We start from the raw sequence: 10,627 nt of genomic DNA on the forward strand, positions 1-10,627 counted from the left end.
GTATCATCCTCTCCCTTCCTGAATATTAAGAACAAGATTACAACGGGGGATGTAAATTCCCATGCTATTGGGAGTAATATCATTTTCTTCCCTCCTGGATATTAGGAACAATATCTCATAGGGGGTGTACACCCCCTATGGTATTGGGAATAATATCAGCTTCTCACCCTTTGGTTATTTAGAACAATGTCACGGCGGGGGGATGTAGACCCCCTGCGATGTTGGGAGTAATATCATCCTCTCTGCCCCTGGATATTAGGAACAATACCAAAGGGGGGGTGTACAATCCCTGCAATATTTGGGTAATATCATCCTCGTCCCCCCTGAATATTAGGAACAGTATCACAGAGAGTTTAAACACCCCTTGTATATTGGGAGAGATATTCTCCCCTCCCCAACTGGGTATTAGGAACAATATCACAATGGGGGTGTACACCTTCTGTGATATTAGGAGTAATATCATCTTTCTTCACTCTGGATATTATGAACAATATCACAGGGGGGTGTACACTGGCGAGTAATATCATCCTCTCCCTTCATGGGTATTAGGTACAATACCACAAGGCATCTAGGGACGCCTGAACAATCCCCAAGGGAAAGGGGGTTCAGGCCACACTTGGGATTGCCCAGGTCAGGGTGCCCAGGAACCATGGCCTCCAGGGGAAACCAAGAGTTTCAGATGAATTCAGTGCTTGAGAGCAGAACCAATGAGAAAATCTAGTCACATTTCTACGGCACATCACCATTAAAAAAAGGATTCTCTGTTATGCTAGGCAAAGAGGGATGATTATTTATTAGCTTCTACAGATTAGACAATGGGGTGGGGGTGGGCTCAAGGTGAGATGATTTTTTGGGTCCAAGTCTGCTCAAGACAGTCATGCCAGTCTTCGGTCTCCAAATCCACCTCCTGTCTGTCCCCCCACACTGCTCCTCCGGCCTTGTGGATCCATTGACGGTGATTTCTGTGGTTCAGCTCCCATATCAGGCAGGAAGGGCAGCTACTGGGGCTGAGATCCCACATGGCCTCCAGCCCTTGCATCCTATCTGGCCTCCCAGGGCACCACCAGGGGCTGGGCCAGGCTGCTGTGCTGCACGTGGCAGGAGTAGGGGGCTGTGTCCTGTGGGGGCACTGCCACCACCACCCAGGACTGGTAAGTGCCATTTCTATCGTGAAGAACATTTCCCTGTAACTCAGGCTCCTGCACCTCGCTGGCCCGAGTCCAGTGCATGTCAATTTTCCCTGGGTAGAAGTCATAGGCCAGGCACTTGAGTTTCTTCTTTCCTCCTGGGGCCTGGTAGCTGGTGACCACCACAGAGGGAGGATCTGTGGAGGGACAGAGTGTGACACTGCAGGCTTGAGGTCGACTTCTCCCGGCCCAGGTCTCTTCCCACCCCCACCCCTGTATGTCAGTGATCAGCAGAGCTCTAAGCTCTGTACCTGCTCACTCCTGGCCCCGGGAGACTTTCCAGAATATCGGGGAAGGCTGTCACTTTCCCTCTTGCCCAATCCCCACCCCACCCATGTATTGACTCTGACAGCAGTTAAGTGGTGAATGCTCCATGCACTTCTCCATGTTTTCCCACATCTCAGTGGGCTTTGGAGTTCTCCTCTCCCCGAGTCTCACTCTAGCTGCTCAGTTCAGCCCATGCCTCTATCCAGCAACCGCTTCCCTGCAGCACTGCACAATCCTGAGTCTCACTACGTCTCCAATCCAAGTCTCAGCTTGCAGCCATCAATTCCGCTCACACTGGCTCGCTCTTTTCCTTCTGAGGCTGACATTTTATACACCTCCCTTCTCTCCACCACCCAGATGGGAGGCATCATTGTAGAGAGAAACAACGATGGGATTTGGAATCTGAAATCTGGAATTTGAGTCCCAGCTCTGCCTCTTACAGACAGTGTTACCCTCACCTCTCTAACCTCAAGCTCCTTGTCTGTCAATTGGAGATGATATGGGGACACCTATCAAGAAAGAACGGCCTTCCTGGCCCATTCTGCCTGAAATTTTGATGATGTTCTTTTTGGCCCACAAATTATATCATCCCAGGGAAGGAGTGAATCCTAAAAGATGAAAGCTGGGGGTCTGAGGGACATCCAGGAACACATGAGACCGGACTAAGATTTTGCCTGAGCTCCTAGCCTGAGATCATCTTTTATTCTGGGCTCAGTACTGGGGAGCAGGAAGCAGTGAGTACCTTGCCGGTCCAGGATATTTTTGCTGTATTTCAGGTATTTCCGCAGAGTCGCAGGGCACCCCTCCTCCAGGTAAGCCTTGGCCCGCTGCACGTAGACTGGTTCTGCCTCCCACTTCTGCTTGGTATTCTGGGCTGCTGGGTCAAAGGGGACCCAGGCTGGGATTTCTTTGTTGAATTCAATGTAGTCCTTTCCATCGTAGTAATATTTCCAGAATGCTCCACTGCTTCTGTTATTCTCAATCTCACAACCGAACCTTCCCTGCAAGATGTGAGACCCTGAAAACTCCCCCGACCCCACAGAGAGACAGTCAGCCTGGTGCGAAATTTTATCGAAATAACTCTTAGTCCTGCACATTGGGCAACCCAAAAGAAATAAAGGTTTTTGCAATTCAAGCATGCAATCCCCTTATCAAGACAAATAGGTTATTACTCCAATATATACAGCAGACGGAGAGGGGCTAACTCAGTTTGGTTTGGCATTTCAGGTTTGTCTCAGATGAGATATGTTCCTCTTTAAGAGAGCTACAGCCTGGGTACTGTGGCTCATGCCTGTAATCCCAGCACTTTGAGAAGCTGAAGCGAGTGGATTGCTTGAGCCCAGGGGTTCCAGACCAGCCGGGGTGATATGGCGAAATCCCACCACTACAAAAAATATAAAAATTAGCGCAGCATGGTGGTGCATGCCTGTAGCCCCAGCTACTCAGGAGGCTGAGGTGGGAGGATCACTTCAGCCTGGGAAGTCAAGGCTGCAATGAGCCAAAATCACACTACTGCATTTCAGCATGGGTGACAGAGTGAGACCCTATCTTAAAAAAAAAAAAAAAACACCAGGCCCAGTGGCTCACACTTGTAATCCCAGCACTTTGAGAGGCTGAGGAGGACGGATCACCTTAAATCATGAGTTCAAGACCAGCCCGGCCAATATGGTGAAACCCCATCTCTACTAAAAATATAAAATTAGGCTGGGTGCAATGGCTCATACCTGTAATCCCAGCAGTTCGGGAGGCTGAGGCCAGAGGATCACCTGAGGTCAGGAGTTTGAGACCAGCCTGGCCAACATGGTAAGACCTCGTCTCTACTAAAAATACAAAAATTTGCTGGGTGTGCTGGCACATGCCTGTAATCCCAGCTACTCGTGAGGCTGAGGCAGGAGAATCGCTTGAACCTGGGGATCAGAAATTGTAGTGAGCCGAGTTGGCACCATTGTACATCAGCCTGAAAGACAGAGCAAGACTCAGTCTCAAAAAAAAAAAAAAAATTAACCAGGCGTAGTGACACATGCCTGTAGCCTATAGTCCCAGTTATTGGGAGGCTGAGGCAGGAGAATCCCTTGAACCTGGGAGACAAAGGTTGCAGTGAGCCGAGATTGCGTCATTGCACTCCAGCTTGGGTGACAAGAGCAAAACTCCATCTCAAAAAAAAAAAAAAAAGCTACAGAATATGGATATATTTGTATCTCTTCTACAGCATCTCTTCTAAGGACAATTATTTGTTTGAATTTATGCTGAGTCCTGAAGAAGCTGTCACAACCACACCAAAGTGTACTTCCAAATTGGATAGAAATTATTTGTGATTTCATATGAGTAAAGGAAGGCTCTCATTTTCTCTCAGTTCTAGGAAGAGTTCATATCATCACCTAAGTAACCCTAATCTGATCACTTATTTCTTCCTTTCTGGTGTTTGATATCTTTATCCCAAATCTCTAAAGTCCCAACCTTCTTGCCCATTAGCCACAATTCTCAGAAATGGACCTCATAGGGCAGGGGACACAGCCTCTTCATTCTGATTATAAAAGCAGGTGTTTACCCAGCACTGGTTGGTGCTGTTGGCATAGACTCTGACAGCTCTCAAGCTGTCTGGGCTCACGTCCCAGGTCTCTCCCCATCCCCCACCCCCACCTGGTGTGTTGCCTGAACTGGAGCCACTCAACTCCCTGTGCCTCTATTTCCTCACCTCTGAAATGGCAATGCCAAGAGCACTGTTTTAGGGGGCTATTCTGAGCATTATATATGCTCATAGATGGGCCTGGCACAAAGTAAGTACTCAGTAAATGTCAGCTACTATTATTTCCTTTTTTTGTTTTTTGTTTTTTGTTTTTAGACGATGTTTCACTCTTGTCACCCAGGCTGGAGTGCGATGGTAGGATTTCGGCTCACTGTAACCTCTGCCTCCCGGGTTCAAGCAATTCTCCTGCCTCAGCCTCCTGAGTAGCTGAGACCACGGACGTACGCCACCATGCCGGGCTATTTTTGTATTATTAGTAGAGACAGGGTTTCACCATGTTGGCCGGGCTGGTCTCAGACTCCTGACCTTAGGTGATCCGCCTGCCTCAGCCTCCCAAAGTGCTGGGATTACAGGAGTGAGCCACTGAGCCCTGCCTACTATTATTTTCTAATACCCTGTGTTCATCTCTTCATCCTCCTTCCTCGTAATTATCCACTTTGCCATTTCTATTCCTGTCCATCAACGCTTCCCCCAGTGTCTTTTCTGATCACCTGTGCCCCCTCCTCTCCTATTGCTGACACACAGCCCGGGCCAATTTCCTTACCAAGACCTCCCACCCCACATCCTTGAAAAGTCTGCCTATCTCTTTCTTGCCTCCTTTCGAAAATCTTCAGATCCCATGTAGCACCTTGGGCAGTTTTGTATTTAGAAGCCCATCTTTTGACACCCACTCTATGATAATTTAACGCCAGCAGTTCACCAGACCTGAGGTTGGCTGCCTTGGGGCCAGCAGTGTGTTTAGAAGAAAAAGCGCTGGGCCAGGGGCACAGGGACTGTCTCTGCACGGGCTCTGCCACCAGCTCCTCCGACCACAGTGCAGGTGGCCCTTCCTGGGTCTGCATCTTATGGTGAGGAGGAACTTTAGGGCTGCAGGGAACTCTAACAGCCCACGGTTTTGAATCCAGCACTTCCTCACCCCCCAGCATGGGCTACGGTGTGTGCCAGGTGCTTTTCTCTGTTGATTCCACAAATTTCAATTGAGCCAATATTGGCTGCACCCTGTCCTAGGCGATGGAGCTGCAAGGGAGATCAGGACAGACTGTGGCATCCTTCATAGAATAGACATAGTTAAATACTACAGACTTGTTTGGAGGTGGGTCTCAGTGCTCCAGTGTTTGCAGATTTCAACCAGATATTTTGGGAACATTTCACTGTCAACAGGTAGGACTGGCAGAGCCACCAGGTGAGCGCAGGTCCGAGTGGCTTTGAGAGTGGCTCACTCTCCAGGCAACCTCCCTGGACAGGGGTGAGTCTGATGCCTTCTCACAGGGGGAACAGCCTCTGACGGGTGGGGTGTGGAGGTGAGAGGTCAGAGGTACCTGGATAGGAAGTGACTCTGCCATCACTTCCTGTGTGAGCTGAGGCCTGGGATGAGGATGGGGCAATCGATGGGGAAGGGGGAAGCACCTGTGCTGTGAGGTGGGTGGGATGCGGACATATCTGTGTTTCTGCTGTGTCTCCTGTTCCTCCCCTGGGATTGGGACTATTTCCATCATGCTGACCCCTTGCCACTCACACTTGGGGGGCTGCCTCTTGGGTTAGAACTTCCACCCCTGTGGTTTGTTGTTCACTGACCATTACTGTCGTTGTAATACTCCATGATGTTGTTCAGGGTCTCCATAAAGATGTCCTCCCTGGCCTTCTGAAGTTGGCTGTCCTGCTTCCAATCCTCCATTCCTTCCACCTGTCTCCAGAGTCCCACGGGCTGAGACTTCCTGTCTCTACTGTTGTAGCTAAAGAACTGGAGGTCATTGAGTAAGCCAAGAGCCTGAAACGCAGGGACGTCTTCAATAGGCTTGGACAGCCCAGTGTAGATATAGGTCAGAGAGTAACGACCTGCAAAAGAAAAGATTCTGATGGTTGAGGTCCATGCAAGGGAGTCTCACTGTGGGGCTGCATAGGGCTAGGAGGGGAGACCTGCCCACTGGCCTTTTCTTCCCCAGCTCTTTCTCCTGCCATCAACTTCACACCACTGGAGGCTCACTCAAGTGAATATGCTCTACTTTCATGCTGGGGATGATATTTCAGAGACCATCCTGTGTCTTCACTACATTATTTCCTCTGCTTGGCACATAAGAAGATAACATTACTCAGCCTCCTCAAAGATATATTGGGACCATGTGACTGAGTTTTGTCAAAAGAGAATGTGAGCGGAAGTGATGTCTTTTTTCTTGTCCAAGACCCCACCAGCTGGCTTGTCCCTTTTGTTTCTCATCCCTTGAGGTGACGACTTTGAAGGCCACAGGATAATATGAAAGAGTCTCAATATGCAATTAGCCTGGATCCCTGAGTCACCCCATGGAGGAATGGAACCTTGCCCAGTGTGCATGGAATCTGACATGCGTTAGAAATTAACATTTCTAGGCTGGGCTCTGTGGCTCATGCCTGTAATTCCAGGACTTTGGGAGGCCAAGGTAGGCAGATTACATGAGATCAGAAGTTGAAGGCCAGCCTGGCCAACATGGTGAAACCCCATCTCCATTAAAAATACAAAAATTAGCTGGGCGTGGTGGTACGGGCCTGTAATCCCAGTTATGCTGGAGGCTGAGGCAGGAAAATCACTTGAACCAGAGAGGCAGAGGTTGCAACAAGCCAAGATCATGCCACTGCGCTCCAGCTTGGATGACAGAGTGAGACTCTATCTCAAAAAAAAAAATTAACATTTCGGCTGGGCTCAGTAGCTCACGCCTGTAATCCCAGCACTTTGGGAGGCCAAGGCGGGTGGATCACGAGGTCAGGAGATCGAGACCATCCTGGCTAACGTGGTGAAACCCTGTCTCTACTAAAAATACAAACAATTAGCCAGGGGTGGTGGCGGGCGCCTGTAGTCCCAGCTACTTGGGAGGCTGAGGCAGGAGAATGGCATGAACCCGGGAGGCGGAGCTTGCAGTGAGCTGAGATCACACCACTGCACTCCAGCCTAGATGACAGAGCAAGGCTCCGTCTCAAAAAAAAAAAAAAATTAACATTTCTAGCTTAACCTGACAAATACATATAGTTAGAAAGGGTAGAAAGGAGAATTTACTAGAAAATTCAAGAAATGACCCAGACTGAATTAGCACAGGGTAAGACTAGGATGGAGCTCAGAACTCCCTGGGTTTTACCATGCATTTTGGTACCAGGTGGGATCTGGGAGAGAGGGACATTTCCATAATAGTTCCATAATTATTTTATGATACAATTTATACAGGTGCTAATGATGTTGGAGGTCATATGGCAGAATCCTAGTTCAATTACTAAAATTATTCTTGCTCCTGAGTTTCTAAAGGTGATTAGCCTTTAAATCAGTAGGCCCTACAATTGAATTCATGGACACAGAGAGTAGAAGGATGGTTACCAAAGGCTGGGAAGGGTAGTGGCAGGGGTGGGGGGAAATTGGGAGGGTGGTTAATGGGTACAAAAAAAAATAGTCGGAAAACTATTTGATAGCACAACAAAGTGACTCTAGTCAATAATAATTTAACTGGGGCCAGGTGTGGTGGCTCATGCCTGTAATTCCAACACTGGGAAGCTGAGGCAGGTGGGTCACTTGAGGTCAGGAGTTTGAGACCAGCCTGGCCAACATGGTGAAACCCCATCTCTACTAAAAATACATAAATTAGCCAGGCGTGGTGGCACACACCTGTAGTCCCAGCAACTCAGAAGGCTAAGGCAGGAGAATCGCTTAAGCCTAGGAGGCAGAGGTTGCAGTGAGCCAAGATTGCACCACTGCATTCCAGCCTGGGCAACTCTGTAACAAAAAAAAAAAAAAAGAAAGAATGAATAAGACCTACTATTTGATAGCACAACAGGGTGACTGTAGTCAATAATAATTTAATTGGGGCCAGGTGTGGTGGTTCGTGCCTGTAATTCCAGCATTCTGGGAGGCTGAAGTGGGTGGATCACTTGAGGTCAAGAGGTCAAGACCAGTCTGGCCAACATGGTGAAACCTCATGTCTATTAAAAATACATAAGTTAGGGCCGGGCGCGGTGGCTCACGCTTGTAATCCCAGCACTCTGGGAGGCCGAGGCGGGCGGATCACGAGGTCAGGAGATCGAGACCACGGTGAAACTCCGTCTCTACTAAAAATACAAAAAAATTAGCCGGGCGTGATGGCGGGCGCCTGTAGTCCCAGCTACTCGGAGAGGCTGAGGCAGGAGAATGGCGTGAACCCGGGAGGCAGAGCTTGCAGTGAGCCGAAATTGCGCCACTGCACTCCAGCCTGGGCGACAGAGCAAGACTCCGCCTCAAAAAAAAAAAAAAAAAAAAAAAATACATAAGTTAGGCCAGGCGCGGTGGCTCACGCTTGTAATCCCAGCACTTTGGGAGGCCGAGGCGGGTGGATCACGAGGTCAGGAGATCAAGACCACGGTGAAACCCCGTCTCTACTAAAAATACAAAAAATTAGCCGGGTGTGGTGGCGGGCGCCTGTAGTCCCAGCTACTGGGAGAGGCTGAGGCAGGAGAATGGCGTGAACCCGGGAGGCGGAGCTTGCAGTGAGCCGAGATTGCGCCACTGCACTCCAGCCTGGGCGACAGAGCGAGACTCCGTCTCAAAAAAAAAAAAAATGCATAAGTTAGCCATATGTGGCAGTGCATACCCGAGTCAGGATAACTGCTTGAACTCAACAGGCGGAGGTTTGCAGTAAGCCAAGATCACACCACTGCACTCCAGCCTGAGTGACAGAACAAGACTCCATCTCAAAAAAAATAATAATAATAATCGTAATTTAATTGTACACTTTTAAATAACCAAAAGAGAGGCAGGGCGCAGTTGCTCACACCTGTAATCCCAGCACTTTGGGAGACCAAGGCGGGCAGATCACGAGGTCAGGATATCAAGACTAGCCTGGCCAACATGGTGAAACCTGTCTCTACTAAAAATACAAAAAAATTAGCTGGGTGTGGTGGCAGGTGCCTGTAGTCCCAGTTACTTGGGAGGCTGAGGCAGGAAAATTGCTTGAACCTGGGAGGCGGAGGTTGCAGTGAGCCAAGATTGCACCACTGCACTCCAGCCTGGGTGACAGAGTGAGACGCTGTCTCAAAAATAAATAAATAATCAAATACTTTTAAAAACTAAAATAACCAAAAGAGTATAATTGGATTGTCCGTAACACAAAGGATAAAAGCTAGAGGGGATGGATACCTCATTCTCGATGACGTGATTATTTCACATGGATGCCTGAATCAAAACATCTCATGTACCCCATAAATATATACACATACTATGCACCCACAATTTTTTTTAATTTACAAAAAAATCGGTAGACCTTGAGTAAAGTGGATTATTCTCCATAGTGGTGGGCCTCATCCAATCAGTTGAAGGCCTTAAGATAAAAAGCCTCAGAGGTCCCCTAAAGAAGAAAGAATTCTGCCTACAGTCTGCCCTTGGACTCAAGACTAAGACATCAACCCTTCCCTGGGTCTCCAGCCTGCTGGCCTGCTCTGAAGATTTAGGACTTGTTACTCCTCCCAATAGTGTGAGTTAATTTCTTAAAATAAAACTCTACTCTCTCTCTGTCTTTTATATACATATATGTAAATCTCTTCCTATGTGTGTGTGTATGCATGTGTATATAGTGTATGTATGTATGTATACGTACATATATATGTATATGTGTACCACCTATTAGTTCTGTTTCTCTGGAGAACCCTGAATAATTCAGATTTTGGCACAGAATCGGATTAACATTCCAAAGTGATTGTTATATAATGAACATGTAACACCATTTCTGACAATTTGTAAATGTCACAAATTTTAAATTCACACAACTGAGAAGCCATTCGCTTCCATGTCTTTATCCTGCACATTCTCATGCCACAAACCGCCTCCTTCCCCTGTCCTAGACGTGACTCTTGATCTCCCCGAGCTCCCACTGTCTTCTCTTCCTGCCACTCACCTTCCAGACCTACTGCTGCTGTGTCTGAGTGTGGGGTGAGGGCACGGGTTTCCTTCTAGCACCATCCCTCCAGCCGACCTGCTTTCCCACTTTCCCCTTGGGGCTGCTCTCTCTTTCCCTCAGCGTCAGGCAGGTGTACCCAGCCATCGGAAGGAGGGAAGGAACAGGAGCAGAAGCAGCTCCAGGCATGTGGTTCCTGCTCCATCCTGGCTGTCTACCCCAAGCAGGTCGCTTAGTCTTTGGAGTCTTTGTTTTCACTGTAAACTAGGGGTTTTACATTCAGATTCCTGAAGGTCTTATTTCGGACCAGCGCACGGGCTCCCTGAATGCTCCTGGAAGTGTGTGAGCTGAGGGAGTTGACAGCCTTGGGCACCCATTCCTGCCGTATGCCAGGGAATCCCAGCTGCATCCAGCCCTTTTCCCAGCCACATGTCCTGTTCCTCACCTCCTTCCAGTCCTCTCCAGCACCCATCCCTTGCTTTCCCCACTCACCATCTTGGGTCTCCTGGGGGACAGCAGGACTCAGAAGCAGCAGCAGAGACAGCAGG

At 48.6% G+C, this 10,627-nt stretch overlaps 1 protein-coding gene across 1 annotated transcript; it reads right to left on the bottom strand.

Moving 5' to 3' along the window:
• Nucleotides 1–767: 767 nt before the first annotated feature.
• On the bottom strand, nucleotides 768–10,627 carry AZGP1 (alpha-2-glycoprotein 1, zinc-binding). Its single transcript, XM_032756007.2, has 4 exons — nucleotides 10,572–10,627; nucleotides 5,776–6,036; nucleotides 2,197–2,472; nucleotides 768–1,324 (listed from the first exon to the last, which is right to left on the bottom strand). Exons 2-4 carry the CDS (start codon nucleotides 5,873–5,875, stop codon nucleotides 1,041–1,043), a joined length of 660 nt encoding a protein of 219 aa, XP_032611898.1. The 5' UTR covers nucleotides 5,876–6,036; nucleotides 10,572–10,627; the 3' UTR covers nucleotides 768–1,040.

Source organism: Hylobates moloch, unplaced genomic scaffold (genome assembly GCF_009828535.3).
Source record: "Hylobates moloch isolate HMO894 unplaced genomic scaffold, HMol_V3 SCAFFOLD_1, whole genome shotgun sequence".
In the NCBI taxonomy this organism is placed as follows: domain Eukaryota; kingdom Metazoa; phylum Chordata; class Mammalia; order Primates; family Hylobatidae; genus Hylobates; species Hylobates moloch.

Coding starts and splice junctions, on each gene's coding strand:
- AZGP1 (XM_032756007.2), bottom strand. CDS start 5,875: ATGGAGGATTGGAAGCAGGACAGCCAACTTCAGAAGGCCAGGGAGGAC. Junction 2,473..5,775: donor GTATTACAACGACAGTAATG/GTCAGTGAACAA, acceptor GGGAGTTTTCAG/GGTCTCACATCTTGCAGGGA. Junction 1,325..2,196: donor AAATATCCTGGACCGGCAAG/GTACTCACTGCT, acceptor GTCCCTCCACAG/ATCCTCCCTCTGTGGTGGTC.